Here is a 21314-nt window from a genome sequence, read left to right on the forward strand (position 1 = left end):
AACATAGAAGAGCCACCTCGATGGGACAAGACTAGGCTGTCCATCTGCATCTAAAGGACACCAATGTTCACATTTTGGACAGAGAAGTCATCTATGTCCACTGTGAACAACTATCTTTGAACAGCGGCGGTTGCTTACGACTCCAACTGTCTGCCATATATACGAGTTTTGAGATCCCTTCCCAGATGCCTTAACTCCCACTCACATCCTGGGCCTTTTGGCCTCAGGAAATCACATGATGGGGTGGGGCAAGGTTTTACAATGAGCTCACCCGAAACCTTGGCTGATTGCGACCTACACCCGTTTTCACACATTGGCTCATGTGATTAGGTAAAGGATCATTGGGGGGGGTCCATGTCCCTCTTGGGGGGACAGTCCCATAGGGCTTAAATCTGGGACTCTCCACCATTTGACTTTAGAACTGAAGAAGCTTCTTAGATATGAGATGAAACGTCTTCAGGCAACTTAATGAAGTCCAGACGCTTTTCTTTCCAAGCTCCTTAGAATGTGATGACCTGGATGACTGAGAACCTTCACAGACATGTTAATGATTGATAGAATGAAAAAAATCAAACGCACATGAAAATGTATGCCATATTTTTTTTGCCCTCTGATGTGGAAGGCCTGAAAAAAGTTTGATAATTACTACCTTAAAAGGGAAGGTCACTGCTAATTGATACTAAATTGTTTTGGTTCATTATTTCTATCCCTGATGGTAGTCTCTTCCAAGCGTTTAAGTATGAACATGATGCCAGTCATGTGCTATGGCCTTTAGGGCCGCAAGAGTTAGACAGCTTTCCATCACCATCACCAGAATGGGTGTTTATCCCTCCAGTAGAGTTCAACTTGTTGAATCAATGCTGAGGAGGACTGGAGCTGATTTGGCAGAAAGTAGTTTGTAGACAAAGTTAGGGAAATCCGAAATAAATCAGTTTACACAAATAAGACCACAGCAGCAGCCTGCATGGCATTTGATAAGGAATAACAGCAACTATAGAATCATTTATAGGAAAAAGTTATCTACTTACTGTAGTAATAGTAGACAACAGAACGTTCCACCCAAAGGATAACTTATACACACAAGTATACCTTAAAATGGAGGATTATACAAAGACAAAACACAGTACTAGGGAGCCTTTTCCTAGAGCCATAAGAGCAGAATAACAGAATACAGAGAAGGTCACAACATCTTATTAAGTCTAGGTCACCAGTCTTCAGATATTTCAAATGCAAACAAAATTTAAGCTGAAGTTACTAATGTTTTCATGTAAGGTAATCTAGAAAAAGTCAAAACCTTATTTGCATGCCATATTTAAATTCAGGGGAAGATAGATATGACAGATAGCTTATCTAAATGTCAGTGAATTTAAATGATACAAAAAAAGAAACAGATGGAGTTGCCCAGTCTGAAGAAAATGATGAATAATAACAGGTTTATGATGAAATCTAAGTTTTAAGTCATTACTAAGCCAGTCTTGCTGTCCAAGGCCATTCCTTTTTGTAAATAACACAACTTTGATATGTGTGTTATTTCAAGAACACTGAGGAAAGGTGTATGGATAACATGGAACTTATAATATACTCCAAGCATTCAAATTTTTGTCATCAGGCAAAAAAAAATCTTGCTGTATTTTTCAGCAGGTTATTACAAACACAATATTTTAGACTTCATCCATATCTATGGTGCAGAACAGGCTGTTTTATCCACAAACAAAACAATAGACCTGATGAAATGAGCTGAGCACCTTGGGCAGTGTACCAACGCTGGTAAAAAATTGAACTCGAGGAGGCTAAGAGGTACTTAAGCAGAATACAAAAAGTTCATGCAGGCACTCACTCTGTGAACATATTCAATTGAGAAAATAACAATGAATGATTAATGGTTTTCATTAAATATTCCAAACCACAATAAATTCCCTTGGAGCTGAAGATGTTTATAACCCCATATTATTAGTATACATCTAATAGTGGGTATCTTGAAGAACCAAATTAACTGGGTGATGCAGAATACAAATAATAAAGAGATGCATCTGTATTGCAAGTGATGCTACAGATAGTTTAGGTGTGCCTCAGGAAAGAAGGCTGTTATCATCTGTGTTGGGCTTATTCAGAGTTAATGGAACCTTATGCCTCTGGCTATTTGCAAATGATGGGGAAAAAAAGTTTGGGGACATATTTAAGACCAGCACAAACCCTCTTTTGACACCTGACTGTTGTCATGTCGTAATTAACAATCGTTAGGTATAGAAATGTTTTTGGCTAGCATTTACTTTCAGAACCACAAAATTGGGCAAGAATATTTCATTGAATCATAAAATGTGATTTTATAAGCTTTGCTTTACTGTTAATTGCACTGTTATTTAACATAAAAAAGTGTTTCTTAACTAATAGCTGCAGGAAGTTCTGCAAGACAGACGTGCTTCTAAGAACAGAGAGAGGGTGTAGTACAAAGGAGATCTTTTTTATGTGTGTTAAGAATGCCAAGGAAAGGCTTTAGCAGAACATTTCGATTGCCAAGGTACACTATTCTTAATTTGCTGGAGGAAATCAAGGCTAACCTGTCACCCTTCATTTTTTTGGCCTCTGGTTCTCTTCAAGGAGTCAAGTAGGCCTTTAATTAAGTTCTTACTTTCATATAAGTGTCACAAGGCTTTACATCATTGCACACCAACACACAGACACACACCAAACAGACATAGCACGAAATGCAAACGGTATCTCTGTGTTTATAAATTTTACTCATTGTTAATAGATGACCCACAGAATTTTCAATTTCCATCAGCCTTTTCTCCGCAGTTGTGGTGGCCTCAAACTAATCTGAATAAATTCATCCCTGAGGTCATAAAATGATGGTCAGCGCTTTGTGTGACTGTGTTACAAATAATAGTTTAGTTTTAATCGTTATGTTCAGTCAAAGTGCTGAGCTAATGCAAGCTGAGAAACATCCTTTAGTGTTTATGAACCCATTTCTGTTATCTTCACTTCCACTTAAACACAATGAGCACCCTTCGTTGATAAGATATTGTCCATGGCCCCCTTGGGCTGCTCCAACACACATGCACACATGCACACACACTCACACAAACACACATACACATACAAACACACACACCTCCAGGGTAAAACTCAGCTTGATAAACCAAAGTCATTCAGACAAAGCGTTAACACAGCACCATGTCTGCTCCATCAAAATCAATAATGGCCCAAGGGCAAGTGCTATGGTTATATTTAAGAGAAACATGGTAGCACCACCAGCAGTAATAACCATGTCAATGAACTCCACAGAAAGGTCAAGGCTTAACAAAAGAATTCCTCCTTATAAATATTTAAGTGTGATTAACATTAGCAGACCTAATTAAGCCATCAGTCTTTGCCATGAAAGGGCCTTTGATTAGTCGACAAACAGGACGCCTCACTCCATTGACTCTTCAAGGTGTGATGCGGGAGCTGCTGAGAAAAGGGCGTGACTGTGGGGCATTTTTGTCCTTTTATTTGTTGTAAAGACTTTCAACCAAAATGTAGATTATAAATTAAACCAATATTATGGAATTGCTTTCCATTTCCCTAAACATGACCAAAAAATAGGAATTTACCCCAAAAGTGGTAATCTAATGTTTAATTATGTAAATGCACAGGAGGTTGCAGACCAGCATGAGTACTAAAAAAATTAAACAACAGATTTGACAACTTTCTCAGGGCAAGCAAGGCAAACAGTGATTGCCCACTGAAATCTAAAAATAGATCTTAACTAAAACATACCAAATTGAAATTGATTTCTCTCCTTTTATTTCAAACACCCTTCTGGCATAAAGATTTTTGCCTGTTTGCACCCATACAAAGTATTTGCACATAAAAAATATTGTGATTAATTACAAAATGCAGTTTTTAATTGAATTATTTCATTTATTAAGGGGGAAAAAGCTATCAGATCTACGTGGCTCTATATGAAAAAATAATTGCCTACTAGACCTAATAGCTTGTTGTGCCACACTTAACAGTAAGAACTGCTGTCAAGCGTTTCCAAAACCTGACAATGAGCAATGAGCTGACTTTCACATTGCTGTAAAATAATTTTGGCCCACTTTTCTTTGCAAAATTGTCTTAATTCAGCCATATTGGAGGGTTTTTGAGGATCAATTGCCTGTTTAAGGTAATTCCAAAGCACCTTAATCAGATTCAGATTGACTAGCCCTCTATAAAACCTTCTTTTTCTTCTCCTTCTCCTTCTTTTTTTATAGTCAATCAGAGGTGGGCTTGATTCGGATGATTGTCCTGCTGCATAACCCAAGTGTACTTGAGGTTCAGAGCATGGACTAATGGCTAGGTATTTTCTTTTAGGGTTTTCGGTTAGAGAGCAGAATTTATGTTTCCACCAAACACAGAAAATCATTCAGATCCTGAAGCAGCAGAGCAGCCCCAGACATCACACCACCACCAGATAAATAGGGCTAAGTAGGTTTGGATAACTTTTTATAAGAAATCAGGAAGGAGCCAAATGCTTTTTAACATTTGTCTATCTTGTGGATGGATTCTGAAATTGTCTGTGGAAACAGGTTTGACTCTGCTTGAGTTAATTTCCACTGGAATCCATGGGGAGCAAAGTTTTGATGGGTGTGGTTGTACCCCTTTAATAATAGCTTGAGTTGGCTGAGAGGCAAGCAGATTGTTGTGGTTGTTTGCACATGCACATTGTGGATGAACCTCTTGTCTTTAACGGGAGATTGATGAGAGATTAACATTCTGCCATGGGCTCTGCTTTGACTGCTCTGAGATCAGGTAATATCTGTGCATTGTGAGTACAGAATAGGTATTAGCAATTTAAAAAAAGCACACTGTGTATTCTCTCTGTAACCAATGCATTTTCTCTTAGTAAGCACCATATGTGTCCAACATATGTGAAGTTATAGTGCAGTGTGGAGATGTGTTTAGCATGTTAGCAGTGAAAACCTTGATAATGGAGAGGAGATTACTCCTGTCATGTTCACTTTAACAAAACAGTAAAGTTGAACAGGTGCAAACCGTACCAGCACTTGCAGATTAGCATCTCTGAGAAATCACTTTGTTGAATGAAATTTAACCAGCTGTGTTGCTAACACAGCAGTGATATTGATCCATACAGCACAGGTAGGGAACATTTTTCTGCAGAATAAATGCTTTTGCTTTTGATTACCTTATGTTCAGTTTGCCAATAATTCAATGTTATGTGTAGTTAAGTATTTACATGATGTTGTTCTGTTGCTTTGCTACTTTACTAAAGGAATATAACATTTCTTCCACTACTTGTCCGGTAATGCTAAATTTTCTAATAACTTTAGAAATAAAACATTTTAAATTTATATTTCAAAATGTGAGCATGAATGTGCATTTACTTTGCCTTAAACATGTTCAATTTGCTGAGTAAATTGTCTGGTAAGAAGTTGTATGCCATCAGTACTTATCGACAGACATGCATGTATATATATCAGCACACATCAGCCAATACAGCATCTCGTTTTAGTGGCAAACTGCAACTACACCCAGATGGATTCATGCATAGTGCTGATTATGCAATAGTGTCCTCTGGATTGTACACATGTTTGTGTGTGTTTGTGATAATGACTCCACAGTGCCACCAATCCCAGTATGACCCAATCACCAACATTAAAAGGAGATAATCATGTCAGAGTGTGCGTCTGTGTTGTGAATGCCTCGAGGCACTTTCCACAGCTGGGACAATGAGGTATAAAACACAAAGCATGCTTTAGTGTATCTGAGTGTATGAATGTGTATAAATGTGCAATATCTCTGTTTGCCCTCCAGCCCTCTGCTCACAATATGAGAGTGTGCATGTGCAAGAGCTATGGTCATTGTCAATAATAAATGACTGCGTGTGTCTGTGTGCTCGGCGTGTTTGTGTGTGCGCGCTTGTATTTGTGTGAACAAGTGTGCGTGTGTGTGTTTAACCTTAACTGCATGCGTTCATGTGTTGAAGCACCTCACGTGGCAAAAGGAGGACAACTGCAGAGTACATTTCCGTCTGTGCATGTGTAGTTCTCATCAGGAGGGACAATGTGGGCATACTGTATATAAACGGGCCCCAGTAACCCCAGTGACTTGGGCCTGAGGATAAAATTAACGCTCCAGGCACCAGCTGCACACCACATTGCAGCCAAGGCGCAGCACAAGTTGTAAGTGTAAAGTAATTTAAATCCTCTTCTGAAGGGTGAGAAAACATTTTTTACAGTTGTGGGGATTAGTCTAAACTGGCTTCTTGCAGGTCACGGATGGATAGGCTTATGCGGGGCCATGTAACAGGTTTAGTGGCCACTGGCTTATGGCATTCTCTAACATGTAGTGACTCTCTACCATTCACATGAGACTAACTTATTGCTTCTGGAAATGTTTTTTAGGCCTTTTCTCTGTTCAGTTTGTATTAATTAATGAATTCATGGCAATTACTTATCCTACAGCTCTTATATACTTAGGCAGTTTTTATGGCATTACAATTTGGTCATTAACATATGATGTTGTGGTATATTATCATAATGCACACAATGTAGCAATAGATTTCAGCAAGTCAGCTAATTTTTTTTTTTTTTTTTTTTGCTAAGGTCTTAATTTTTTTCAGCTATAGTCTTTTAATCTTCCCAGGTGTAGAAGCTTTACCATCAGCAGTGCTGCAAATAACTGTGTAGGACCTGCTATTGTAATGCTGCCAAACAAAAGTGACCAACTTCCTGCGCTTCAGTTCCTGCAGTTCCTCAAATGGCTACTTGAGGCTTTAAGGCTAAGGCTTAAAATGACGGACCGGGTGGGCCAACAAAGTCAGGTGTAATTGATCACTGTTAGCCAATTTCAGTCACCGAAACAGCGTCTCCATAAAGTTTGATGACTTTTTGAATGTAATACAACAATTATATGCAGTTATACTAGGATGAACAGTCATTAAATAATACTTGTCAAACTCCAAAAGTAGATTCTGTTCATCTGGACGTAGCGTTTTCAGTCCAGATGAACAGAATCAACTTTTGGAGCTTTATTTACCTGGATGATTGAGAATGCATCAAGACGAAATAACAGGTTGTTGAAATCACTTCTAATTTCTTTATATTTGTTTAGAATGAGCCAGACTTCGACCAAAGTGGTCAAGCAATAGTCTATCAAAGTTCTATCAAAGGCATAAGTTCTGCTTTGGTCATTGGCCATTTTTGGATTCATTTTCAGTCCAGTCCTTGTACCTGATAATTTTCATATTTTGTTTGTTTGTTGTTTGCCCTGTGAATCGTTTAAGCATAAAAAGGCACTTAACTCAAGTGTTGTTCTACCTGTCATAGTCCGTGGTCCTGGGTCTGTGGAATGCGTGCTGCTTGGGTAGCCACACCCCCGGACTGGGCCATCACCGACACACCTGCTCTCCATCGCGGTGATTACCTGCAGAGCTTCTTTACCTGGCGCTGACGGATGCTCCACGCCAGTCCGTAATCACCTCACAGTGGTTTCAATCCGGCGTTCGGCGTCTGCCACCTGCCTGTCCTCCTGCTCAACTGGCTCACCCAGTGCATCATCTGGCCCTTTCACCATCTCCACGGACTCCCTGCTCACGGGCTGCCGCACCTCCCTTCCGAGCTCCCACGGTCTCGCTCTATCCCTCCCGCGGTCCCGATTCCGGCTTCCTTGTGTCATTGTTTCCCCGGGTTATTAGTTCCTCGTTTTGCTCTCTAAGTTTCCCCCGGGTCGCCTTTCGTTAGTATAATAAAGTGTCTTTTCTGTTACCGCTGGGTCTGCGCCTGGATCCTTTTTGTGCACGCGCGCTGTGGCGCCTGACAGTACGGACTGGCCAGAATGGATCCAGCGGACCCAATACGTTCGGCTATTAATAAGCAGGGTGCCATGCTCGGCCGACACGATCAGTTACTCCAGTCGCTTCGGGATCAATATGAAGAGCTTAACGCGACACAGGGAGAGCTGCGCGCTAAACAACCCGACCCGGCATACCGTTGTGTTACGTCTCCGCCACCGGAACCCTTCCACGGCGAATTGGACCTGTGTGGGGGGTTCCTTTTTCAGTGCACCCTTTTCTTCAGCCGCTCGCCACTCTCCTTCCCCACAGACGCGGCCAAGATTTCCCACTTTGTGGGACTGCTGAGGGGAAGAGCGTTGGCGTGGGCTGAAGCCTATTTATCTACCAACCCGTTACAGAGTTGCGACTTCGATGACTTCCTCGGAGAATTTAAAGCAACTTTTTCTCCGCCGGTTTCCGAGGATGATGCCGCCCAGAAGCTACTGGCGCTCCGCCAGGGCCGGCGTAGTGTCGCGGAGTATTTAGTGGAATTTCGCACCGTGGCAGCCGCTGTCGGCTGGCCCGATTCGGCCCTAAGGGGAATCTTTCTACGTTCCCTGAACGATCAGATGAAAGATCAGCTCGCGTTTCACGAGGCAGCTGAATCATTCGAGGATCTGGTGTCGCTCGCCCGTAGAATAGATAAGCGTCTGCGGGAGAGAGAGGCCGAACGGCGGCCCAAGCCACCGAGACCCGTGTTGCACCCTGAGCTTCGTGTGTCACAACCCCTGTCCCCATTTCGTTCCCCAGCCGCGTGCGCTCGCTCACCGTCACCTCCTCCGCCGGAGCCGATGCAGATCGGGCGCTCTCGGCTCTCGCCAGAGGAGAGGGAACGCCGTTTTCGGGCCGGGGACTGCTTATACTGTGGGAAGCCGGGACACCGCATCGCCAGCTGCCCGGTCCGCCCAAACGGACCAGCCCACCGGTAGGTTCGGGGATACGGGTGGGCAGCACATTAAATGCCATTAGACCCCGATTGGTTTTGTCCGTTTCCATAGTAACCACCAAAAGGACTGTTACATGCAGCGCATTAGTGGATTCTGGGGCGGAGCAGAATCTTATTGATGAGAAGCTGGCTAAGGAGCTGGAATTACCACTCACTCAGTTGGAACCTCCCCTTCCTGCGACAGCTCTGAATAAACAAGTGTTTGCTTATATCACCCATCAGACTGCACCTGTGAAATTAGTCACTTCCGGGAATCATAACGAGTCGCTGTCATTCCTTACCTTCCCGTCTCCCGACACCCCACTCGTGTTAGGTTTCCCGTGGCTGCAGAGACATAATCCCCACATTGATTGGGCAGGGAGCAAGATCGCCAGTTGGAGTTTGTTCTGCCTAGCTAATTGCCTGGGATCAGCGGTTCCCGCTCCACCTGCTAACCTGACCCCACCTGTTTCACAAGCACCTGACCTTTCTTCTATCCCACCCGAGTACCATGACCTACAGGAAGTGTTTAACAAAGACAAGGCTTGCTCTCTGCCCCCTCACCGCCCCTATGACTGCGCCATTGACCTGTTACCTGGAGCCCCGCTCCCCTCCAGCAGGTTATACAACCTGTCTCGCCCCGAGAGGGAGTCTATGGAGGACTATATCCAAAAGTCACTCGCGGCCGGTATTATTCGACCCTCTTCTTCCCCAGTAGCTGCAGGCTTCTTCTTTGTGGGGAAAAAGGACGGTTCGTTGCGGCCATGCATAGATTACCGGGGTTTAAATGACATCACGGTAAAGAACAAATACCCTCTTCCGCTGATTAACTCTGTTTTTGTATCTCTCCAGGAAGCCACCGTTTTCACAAAACTAGATCTACGTAACGCATACCATCTGGTCCGGATAAGGGAGGGGGACGAGTGGAAGACCGCTTTTAACACACCACTGGGCCACTTTGAGTATTTAGTTATGCCATTCGGCTTAACGAATGCCCCTGCGGTTTTTCAAACTCTGGTGAACGATGTGCTTCGAGACTTCCTGAACGTGTTTGTTTTTATATACTTGGATGACATCCTCATTTTTTCCAGGACCATGGAGGAGCATCGCGTTCATGTCCGGAGCGTCCTGCAACGGTTACTAGAGAACAGACTATTTGTCAAAGCTGAGAAATGCGAGTTCCATGCCTCATCGGTTTCCTTTCTGGGCTATATCTTAGCAGGGGGACAGGTGAAGACGGACCCAGCCAAGATTACAGCAGTTCTGGAGTGGCCAGCCCCGGATTCGCGGAAGGAGCTTCAACGCTTTCTTGGGTTCGCAAACTTCTACCGACGTTTTATCCGAAACTATAGTCAAGTCGCCGCGCCTCTCACTCGCCTCACTTCTTCTAAGTTACCCTTCACCTGGCCTCCGGAGGCCCACACAGCGTTCACTAAGTTAAAAGAACTGTTTACTACGGCACCCATTCTGCTCCACCCCGACACCACCAAACAGTTCATCGTTGAGGTGGACGCGTCCGACACTGGCGTCGGAGCTGTTCTCTCTCAGCGGTCTGGGCCTCAAGGTAAGCTCCAGCCGTGCGCCTACTTCTCTCGCCGGCTCACTCCTACTGAAAGAAATTATGACGTAGGCGATAGGGAGCTCTTGGCCATAAAACTGGCTTTGGAGGAGTGGCGCCACTGGCTGGAGGGAGCCGAGCAACCTTTTCTCATATGGACGGACCACAAAAATCTGATTTATCTCAAGACTGCTAAAAGATTAAACTCCCGACAAGCTCGCTGGTCTCTGTTTTTTACCCGCTTTAACTTCACTCTCTCGTATCGCCCAGGTTCACGGAATATCAAGCCAGATGCGCTCTCCCGTCAGTACTCCCCAGACACGGAAACATCGTCACCTACCACCATTCTCCCCCCCACCTGTGTGGTGGGCGCTCTCGCCTGGGATGTTGAGGAGGTTATCCGCCAGGCCCTCCCGGGAGACCCTGACCCAGGTACCGGACCGCCCGGACGGCGTTTCATCCCCGCTGCCGCCCGTGGAGCGGTAATTCATTGGATCCACACCGCACGCTTTTCATGTCACCCTGGCGTGAGTAGAACCATCGATCTTCTCAGACAGAATTTCTGGTGGAAAACTTTACGAAAAGACGTGAGGGAGTACGTGTCTGCCTGCCCCGTTTGCGCCCGCAATAAATTATCCACTAAACACCCAGCAGGCCTGCTCCACCCGCTCAGCACACCTCACCGGCCTTGGTCTCATATTTCCTTAGACTTCGTTACTGGTCTTCCTCGTTCCTCGGGAAAGAGCGTCATCCTCACCATCATAGACCGATTCTCTAAGGCCGCTCACTTCGTTCCGCTAGCAAAACTGCCTTCCGCTTCTGACACAGCCCAAGCCCTGATTGAGAACGTCTTCCGGCTCCATGGCATTCCCCTTGACATAGTCTCAGACAGAGGTCCACAGTTTACATCACAAGTGTGGAGAACCTTTTGTTCCATTCTGGGCGCGAAAGTTAGTCTAAGCTCGGGTTTCCATCCGCAGTCCAACGGCCAGACTGAGCGGCTTAACCAGGAGCTTGAGGCTGCACTACGATGCGTAGCATCCCACAACCCCACCTCCTGGGCCACTTACTTACCCTGGGTGGAATACGCACATAACTCACTCACCTCATCTGCCACTGGTTTGTCCCCGTTCGAAGCTTCCCTTGGTTATCAGCCTCCACTTTTCCCTGAAAATGAACTCGATCTCGCAGTCCCCTCCGCACAGCATCATCTCCGGCGCTGCCGGCGGGTCTGGCTCAGGGTCCGCCAAGCTCTCCTGCGGACTAAGGACCAGTACACCCGCCATGCCAACCGCCGCCGTACCTCCGCCCCCACATATCAGCCGGGGCAGATGGTCTGGCTGGCTGCCAAGAATGTTCCGCTGCGTGTGTCTTCCCGGAAACTGGCTCCCCGCTTCATCGGCCCGTATGAAGTTGAAGCTGTTGTTAACCCAGCGGCGGTTCGGCTCAAGCTCCCTGCTTCCTGGCGCGTCCATCCCACGTTCCACGTTTCCCAGGTCAAACCTGTCCGCCGCAGCCCGTTGTGCCCTCCGCCTGAGCCTCCTCCTCCCGCCCAGCTTATCGACGGTCACCCGGCCTATGCGGTCCGGCGGATCGTGGATGGGCGCCGGCGTGGGCGGGGGTGGCAGTACCTGGTGGACTGGGAGGGGTGCGGTCCTGAGGACCGCCTCTGGGTTCCTCGGTCCTTCATTCTGGATCCGTCCCTCGTTGCTGACTTCCACGCTTCTCTCCGCAGGCCGCAGTCCGATCGGTCACCAGGAGGTGACCCTTGAGGGGGGGGTGCTGTCATAGTCCGTGGTCCTGGGTCTGTGGAATGCGTGCTGCTTGGGTAGCCACACCCCCGGACTGGGCCATCACCGACACACCTGCTCTCCATCGCGGTGATTACCTGCAGAGCTTCTTTACCTGGCGCTGACGGATGCTCCACGCCAGTCCGTAATCACCTCACAGTGGTTTCAATCCGGCGTTCGGCGTCTGCCACCTGCCTGTCCTCCTGCTCAACTGGCTCACCCAGTGCATCATCTGGCCCTTTCACCATCTCCACGGACTCCCTGCTCACGGGCTGCCGCACCTCCCTTCCGAGCTCCCACGGTCTCGCTCTATCCCTCCCGCGGTCCCGATTCCGGCTTCCTTGTGTCATTGTTTCCCCGGGTTATTAGTTCCTCGTTTTGCTCTCTAAGTTTCCCCCGGGTCGCCTTTCGTTAGTATAATAAAGTGTCTTTTCTGTTACCGCTGGGTCTGCGCCTGGATCCTTTTTGTGCACGCGCGCTGTGGCGCCTGACACTACCAATTTCAAATTGGATTATTATACTGTGTTCTTTAGCTCAATCTAGAAAAACAAAAAACCAAAAAGTCAAAGTTTACAGTTTGACAAATAGTATTTTTGAACCAACAAGGTGATTCCCAAAGAGCTATTAGCAAAAAACTTGGCATATCTCGCCATTCTGTGCAGTGTATCCTTAAAAATTTTGAGGAATTGTACAAACTGTTTTTGCCTTAAATATATACATTTCTATTCATGTTTGCACAGGTTTCAATAGATCGCTGCATCTATTTCCCTTTTCAAAGCCAAATACAAAGAAATGAAGGGTGGTTCAAGACTTTTGCGTAGCATAAGTATAATATTTCACACTTCTGCTACAGAAAGTTTCAAAAATAAAACCTGATTCATAGCCTCTCATAAAGAGAGAGAGAGTGACACAGAGCTGCACAATATGCATGTAGGAAAGAATTCCATTTCCAATGCCAATTTATATATTTTCAAGTAGTTTGATTGATTTATTATTCGTTACAGTGTACATTCCAGTGTGTGCCTTTAAGGTCATCCTCATCCCTAGGTGGTTTCTTTAGCACAGCAGCTCAGTGTCTCATTAGCACTTTCTTTGTCTCTTGTGCAGGGGACTGAGAGTCAAAGCTAAGCTCTCACTTAGTCTACCCTTCATACATTCACAGCTATCCATCGCACCATCACCATCGCTTATTCAACAGATAATTCTTTATCTCCACACCAGAACAACAAGCCTGAGATTTATACATAATTAAAGTTACTTTAACTAACATTATGCACTTGTTGGCCTTGTAACAAAACGGTTACCAATTTAGAAAATAAGCAGAGCCAAACTGACCTCTGGCAAGACAAGAGGAGCGTCTCTTGATACATGTTGATCACATTAAAAGAGATTTACATTTTTCTGCTGATAATCTTAAAATTCATATAGCTTTAGAGGTGTTGGCAGCTCAATCTTTAATGTCCAGAGCTGCAGATAGTGGTATGAATTCAAGTTTCAGTAAGTTAGCTAAAATGCAAGTGCACTGCTTTGGGATTTCCTGTTTTTCCCCCCCAAGTTGGATTATTTGCCCTGCAGTAAACAGGCTTTGGCTCAAAAAGTTTGACTAACTCCAAAGAGACTATCTGCCATCAAGCAGCTCTGTCTCCAAAAAGTGTTTGCATGACCAAAACTTTAGACTGACAAAAAAAAAAAAAAAAAAAGACAAGAAGGTAGCATCATTTTCCAACAATGAGCCAATAACTCATTCCCCAAGCAGTAGAAGTTCTAGCTGGAATGAAAAAGTCTTTTATGGCGCCAAGCAGACAGACAGCACAGACTTGTGGGAAACAGCAGAGGTACGGACTAAAACAAAAAAGAACAAATAAATAAGAGCAAGAGAGAATAGCAGAGAGGAGTTTGAGGGAGAGAATGCTCCATAAATTGTAGCCCAGCGCAGGGCTGCAGGGAGGGCGTAGCTGCCTGATGAATAGAGCCATCAGCCTAAGCAGAGGCTACAGAGCAGCCTGCCATCTGCCTGCCCATTACTAGAATGGAGTATATGATGGTCTGCTCTCATCTGCAGGCCCCACTGGCATCGCTGGCAACCAAGAACATTTCTTTGTTTGTGTGTGTATGTGTGTCTTTACTTTTCCTGAAGTCCAAACAGAATGAGGTACCCCGTCTAGATGTAACCATAAACACATTTCCGCGGTGTCTTCTGTTGGGTTTTTAATTTGTCTGGATGAATGAATTTGTCAAGCGCTTGTATCTATTTAAAGCATATTGTGTTCAACTGTGTGTGTGGAACGCAAAAGAAGGCGAGGGCGGCCCTCAGAGAAGAGTTACAGCAGTATGGCAGACGCTTCACACCTCATTGGCAAGCGAGGAGAGCCAATCACCGCCAACAGATCCGCCCCTCAGGCTGCCAGCCTATTCTTCAATATCCTTGATGAGTTAGAAGAGAGAGAAAGAAAGAAGCGAGGGAGAGAAAAGTAAGGAAAAGAGCAGGGTGAGACGAGGAAAAGAACAAAAAAAAGTGGAGTGAATACAAACACTGGGATGGGGGAGTTGCTGCACAGCGCACAGACGCACAAGAGGATAAGAGCTAGTGTGGAGAGCAAGTGTGGGGGAAACTTTAAAGTGAGATGCTATTTTTCTTCAGTGAAGGTCATTAAATCAAATGCGATTAGTCAACATGGTAGAGGATGTTTTTGTATTGCAGAGCTGAATGCTTTCTGGTGCTTTTTTCCCCCCAAGACTGTTTCTTTAGAGAGCAGTGGCAATCTAGGACTGAAATATCATAAAAGCACTGAAATTCAATTTTAGCTTTATCCTAATCACTTCATGCCAACCAATGCAGGAAGTGGTGCTGGTGGCAGTGACAAACATTCTGTGTTCAAACCGAGATGGATTCCACTAAAGATACGCTAAAAGCTATACTGATAGCAGCTGGTATAGTAAAAACAGCATGTAAAGAGTGAAATATCTGTAATACATTTTAAGAGACTTTATTAAAAAATAGGATCATTAGTGAGTGATAATGATGGTGTTACAGAAGAGGATCTAAAGGATAGGGTGAGATGGCGGCATTTGATACACTGTGGACACCCCTAAAGGAAGCGTCTGAAAGAAGAAGAAGAAAAGGATGTGTCACTTCTTTGGCTTTACTGAAGAATAAGTGGGCCTGAGAGAAGAAAAAGTAGCGGGAACATGAAGAACACCTTGATCATGTTTTTCTGTGTAGTTTTTTTAAGGCATTTGACAGGGTGTGTTGTGTAGCTCTTTGGTCCACCACGCAGAAGTATAACAAGAGTCAAAAAGCTTTTGAAACATCAAGCAGCAGAACAACAACACTAATAGGGTAGTACTTGTCAACATCTCCTCCGCATAATGATTCTGGACCTCATTTGGAGTGCATCAGGGTTGCCTTCTATCACTGACACTTTTCAATGTCTTCCTGCACAAAATTGTGACAGAAGTGCTGGAAAACTACACAGAAACTGTCAGCACTGGAGGCCGCGACATCACCAAACTCTGTTATCCAGAGGAACAAGAAGTGAAGGACCTGGTTGTACACTTGGGCTAAATCTCTTAGGAATATGGAATGGAGAGTCATGTAGAGGAAACCAGACCGATGACAAACTATGCCCAAAATATCGTAGCATTTTTGATGTAGTTTAGATATCTTGGTGATAAAGAAAAAAAATCAAAAGTATCCAAACAAACAGTGAAGATCTCTAAATGGACCTACTAGTCTGAAGCTCATATTTGGCTGAAAAAGCTGTATTTTTTCTATGTTTCACATCATGAAAACATTCATTTTTTGTATATTAGTATTGGTATGTGGCATTTTTATAAGTATGAATCCATTTCTTTCAGTCATAGCTTCCATTATGATGGCTACAGTCATACAGTTCACGGTTATTAAAGGTAAGGCCAACTTTTTTGAGTTCTTGGTAGCCGGTGACTGACACTGGTCCCACCCTAAGATTGAGAATAAATGGCTGGATTTTAAACTATGTACCACCTTCTGTCAAGCAAAAATTGCTTCATCACAAATGGATTTTCTCTTGAAATTGGTGGTGGTGGTAGTAGGGGGGGGGATGCTTTCCTAATGGGCGCCACAGTGGTACCATTGCTAGCACTGTCCTGGGTTTGAATCCACCAGCTGGCTGGGGTCTTTCTGTTGTTCCTGTGCCTGTGAGTTATCCCCAGGTACCCATACTTGTTATTTTAGCTGCTGATAATAATAATAATTTCACGGCAAAGATAAACTTTGATGTGCTACCTATAAAAGTGACCTGACATGGGTGGATCATTAGTTAAAAATGGCAGTTCACTCCTTTTTCGAATGCTATGTTACACAGGATGGCTAAAACATGCCTTTGGATGTTTGTATGCAGGCTCAGTCTCAGCTTGAGAACCATTACAGCACTTACGAGCAAAGGACACTCTCCTACCATCTTCCATTTGTGTCAAATCAGCGGCTAATAACAAAACAGACAAGCCCTGTGTGTGTGTGTGTGTGTGTGTGTGTGTGTGTGTGTGTGTGTGTGTGTGTGTGTGTGTGTGTGTGTGTGTGTGTGTGTGTGTGTGTGTGTACGGGTTCGTACTATCCTGGTGGGGACCAAAATCTGACTTTTACTATCCTGGTGGGGACTTTCTGCACCGTGGGGACCAAAATCCAGGTCCCCTCGGGGTTGAAAGCAATTTTCACACTCAAAATGCGGTTTTACTGTCAGGGTTACAATTAGGTTATGGTTAGGTTTAGGGTAAGGGTCAGGGTTAGGCATTCATTTTTAATGGTTAGGGTTAGGGTAAGGGGCTAGGGAAAGCATTATGTCAATGGGATGTCCCCACAAGGATAGCAAACCAGACATGTGTGTGTGTGTGTGTGTGTGTGTGGCAGCATGCATGGTGACCCTCAAGAGGTCTCCCAACAAATGTTTTATCTACAAAATTAAAACAATAGAAAAAACACTCATCTGTAAACACTGATGATGTTATCAGAGGCTGGCAGAGGACTTAATTATGAATCAATGCCAAACTGGCGACCTGTCCAGAGTGCACCCTGCCTGTTGCCATATGGCAGCTGGGTTGCCCCCCCCCACCGAAGTACTGTTGACATCAAAGAGATATAACATGTCTAAAATGGAAATGGATTCAATTCGGTTTCTTTAACGAGTGATATGAAACTGCAAGTTTTGGAATCAAGTTTGGAAATAATTTCGATTTGTTTAATGATCCACGATTCAGCTATAAATTGTTTGTGGCAAACTACCAAACCAGTAGCAGGCTTCCTTTTTTTGTAAATGTAACTTGTTTTTCATTTTGATCAGAGAGAAATTTGTCTTAAAGAATCAATCCCCCGCTGCCAAAATCAACCAAGAGCAGATCAAATGAAAACATCAACGTGACAGCTCCGGCGCCACAAATTTAACAGACCTCCTGAAAAGAGACGTGTGCTGTGTGTCGGTTTATTTTGTAACATGATGTTTTTTTGTGCAAAAAGAGAACAGAATGATTGGCAGTTTAAATGTACCTTTGGCTATAATGCCTTTGTCGCTACCTCCAGCACTCAACATGCACTTTGACCCCAGATTCAACACTGTCTCCTGCCACCACACAGCCTCCCTTCACTATTAAAGAGCAGCTTGGTTCTCAAGGACATCTCAGTCACACTTGTTGAAATTGCAGTAAAACCTTTTCAGCTCACTCCCCTATTATTCATTTCTATATTTAACCTTTGAAAATACTTGTTAACATCTAAGCGTTCCTTTGGTAATAGATAATCAGAAGGGATGTATATAAATCCCATCAAATATATCAGTACATTCATTTTGAATGGCTTGCGGTTCTAATGCATCACACTAAAGAAGAAAATGTTAAATATTAAGAAAATGTTCTTAATATACACCATTTGGTACTATAAAGAACAGCAACAAACTATACGGGGCAATTTTAGTCACTTCACACCTTAAACAGGTTGTTGAAATAGAAAAAGAAAACCCCGGTGTTTAGCCCTAATGATTCTAATCATCTTCTAATTATCGTAGAGTGGGTATAATCTTATTACAGATGGAATTCACTCTTAAATCACTTACCCTTGGCTCTAAGGTACTTGGTCCAACAGGGAGTCATGCAGCTTGTGTCAAAGTGAAAAACAAGTGGGTTGGGGGTGATGGAGGGTGGGGGAATGGGCTTAGTCTGTTTCTGTGAAGGAACATCTGCCACGAACTCCAATACCCATTATCCCCAACCTTTAGAAAACCCCTCTAACACACATAGCCGCTGTATAATAGAAGTCAACCCCTAACCCCTTTGAGACTCCAAAAGTCAAAAAGCAAAAGGACAGCTGACTGACAGAGGGGGATTAGTCACAACGAATCACATGCTTGCACGGACACACATACACACCACACACACAAACCCACCACGCCTGTCTCACCCTGCCTGACACACAGTTCCTTCTTCTGATGGAGAATTAAGATAATGTCTCTTCTGCGATCCCCTGCGTCCACATCAAGTCCAGAAAATGTCCCTTTGACATCCACACACTAAAATAATGTTACCGCAGCAATAAACGGGCCAATAAAAAGATGTACAGCCCCATCCGTACTCATACATATACATAAGGTGTCTGTCTGCAGGTAAATCTAACTCAGAGTCTGGCAGGGTGCAGACAGCGTGGACGAGAAGTCTCCTTCAAGGCAGCAGTAACCTGGGAGACTGAGCGGAGAAGAGACACTCCAGAAAGAAAGAAAGACAGAAGCAGATTAATAAAAGAGTGACAATGAGCAGACAAGAAAGAATGCCCTTTTTTGTTTGTTTTTTTCCCAAATAGCTAGAGCACAGAGGATTCACACAATGAGCTATATTTTAAAAAAAAAAAACAGACAGAAAAAGAAGAAAAAAGAGAAAGATAGATGATGAAGCACAACATCTGGGACAAATACTTCCCCTGTGCTTCAGTCTGTCTCTCCTGGGCTCATTCACTCCATTTGGCAAAAATGCTGTGGCAACACAAGGGCCACGGATCCATCAAAGATGGGTAATGCTTACAGTAATTATCATAAAACACACACACACACACACACACACACAAGAGAGATGGTGGAAACTGAATATTTACCAAGAAAAGTTCAGCAACAGCTTCTGCTTTATTTTGTCTTTTTATTTCCTGCTCAGACATTGTCACAAGTGCTGGTCTAGATGAAAACTCAACACACAGATGGTTTTATTATTAATAATCACACAAAGTAAACGGATGCAAACAGACATGCATTTGTGTACACAACGATGCATTAGGAGCAAGAAAACAACGAATTATGGACAAAATAGATTTGACTTATCAATAAAATAGACTTCTATTTTTCCAAGTGGGAGAGTGTGGAGAAGGGTCCAAGGGACAGAGGTGACTGGTTTCTTGAGGCAGTGCTGGTTAATCATTATCCCTTTTTAGAGGGCCAAGCTCAGGCCGTCTGATCCCTGCTGGTACCTGATGTTTCTCCAAAATGTAGGACAGTGTCACTGCTCCTCTGTTACACACTCACAGGAGAGAAAGACACAGGGTAAAAGAGGTGCTGAAGAGGTAAGTATTGAAGGGAAAAGGTGTTTTTCTCTGAAGGTGCTGTGCTCGGTGCCTCTAATCTGGTTCTGTTCTGGGTTGGTTCTCCACTGGGTTTTTGAGGGTGTGTTTCTCGGTGCTGACTCATCCCCCTCTTCCTCCACTCTGGTTTAGTCTGTCAGTCGCTCAATAATCAGAAATCCCCCACAATAAACTCTTCATTGCTCCTTCTCGCTCGCCCTCTCTTCTTTATCCCCCAGTCTTCAACTTGTTCTGGAGATGAAAACAGAAAAGAAAAAAGCATTAGAGAGATGGAAAAGTCAAACAAAAGTATCAAAAAGAGAAAAAAAAACAACAGAAGAAAATATTATTTCACACACGAGAGATGAGACAACGGGAGGAGGGCCTGAGAGTACAATAAAGGACAAGAGGATGAAGTGAGGTTGAGAAGCAGAGAAAGGACCCAAGGGCACTGGATTCCATGTTAGTGATAAGTGCAACCACAAATCCCCAGTACTCCCTGTCAATAACCATTTGAACCGGCCTATTGCTGCAGATGCCACTGGATGAAATCTGCCCAAGAGAAGACGAGTAAGGAGGGGGGAAGAAGAAGAAACAAGGGACTTAAGAGGGGAATCAAGTAGACAGAACAAAACAAAGAAAATATATTTTCTTCCTCACTGACTAACTTAATAACTGTTGTGGATCCATGGTTGTGTGTCCCAAAAGAATCCCAGTTTATTTTCCACACTATCGATCTAACCATAAAATGATTACCGATAAAAGAAGCTGCTTCTAGCATGCCTACTTGGCTGCATCATCCATGTTAAGACAAAAAGCAGAAAACAACTACACGATGGTTCCAGTTTATTACGACTTATGTTCTGAAACAAAGCAAATGCGTAACTAGAATTAATTCAAATAGGGTAAAAATGCACTCCTTTCTTCAGTGCTGGCATTGCTGTGCTTTTTGGCCTATCAATTAATTGGTCTAAAACTATCTGCAGAAATCCTTTCACATCACTCAAAATCCCACTCCTAAACAAAAGCACCCACACCACGTTTTTTTATCATAACGCTACTACCACAGAGGCAGCTTATATGGACAAAAATATTGGGCTACACCTCTTAGGCTACTTCTACAGTAGCCCGGATAAATTTGAAAACGGCATACACGTCAGAAAACGTTCCGCGTCCACACCGTTTTCATTCGTTTTCAGAGTTGTTTATCCACATTGAAATGGCCATAAACGCTTACATTCCAGTACTGCGCATGCGTGAAACGCAGACGATTTGGCCTGTCTCATTTCTGTCTGCCCTTTATTTGCTTTCCGGTGTCGTGCCAAATTATGTATCCGCGACAGAATTTGTTTCCCCTGGGTCGGGACCTTGGCACAACATTGGACGGGATTATTTAAATAAACCAATGACATTTTGACTGATCATTATTTGTATCCTTCTGTAACTGTACAGAAGTGTACTGAGCTAAAACCCCTAAAATTTCAGGAGCAATAAGTCTTTGGACAGGGGGAACAAACTGTGGCAGGATCAGCCTCATATTATTTACAACTGCTGTGTAATGCCCTCCACTATCTTAGTTCAATTGGTCACATCACTGCATCACATGACTAAGGCCAAAACGGAGAGAAAAAGATGCGTTTTCAAACGAAAACGTA

At 44.0% G+C, this 21314-nt stretch overlaps 1 protein-coding gene across 5 annotated transcripts in view; it reads right to left on the reverse strand.

The window, feature by feature from the left end:
- Window positions 1-19230: 19230 nt before the first annotated feature.
- Window positions 19231-21314, reverse strand: part of chchd3a (coiled-coil-helix-coiled-coil-helix domain containing 3a) — a 76208-nt gene continuing 74124 nt past the window's right edge. For all 5 annotated transcript variants that reach the window (XM_063500690.1, XM_063500689.1, XM_063500687.1 and 2 more), the window contains one exon: window positions 19231-19911. In XM_063500690.1, coding sequence (XP_063356760.1) covers window positions 19902-19911 — 10 coding nt within the window. In that variant the 3' untranslated portion in view covers window positions 19231-19901. The remainder of the gene's footprint in view (window positions 19912-21314) is intronic.

This window comes from Pelmatolapia mariae, linkage group LG17, assembly GCF_036321145.2.
Source record: "Pelmatolapia mariae isolate MD_Pm_ZW linkage group LG17, Pm_UMD_F_2, whole genome shotgun sequence".
NCBI classification, from domain to species: domain Eukaryota; kingdom Metazoa; phylum Chordata; class Actinopteri; order Cichliformes; family Cichlidae; genus Pelmatolapia; species Pelmatolapia mariae.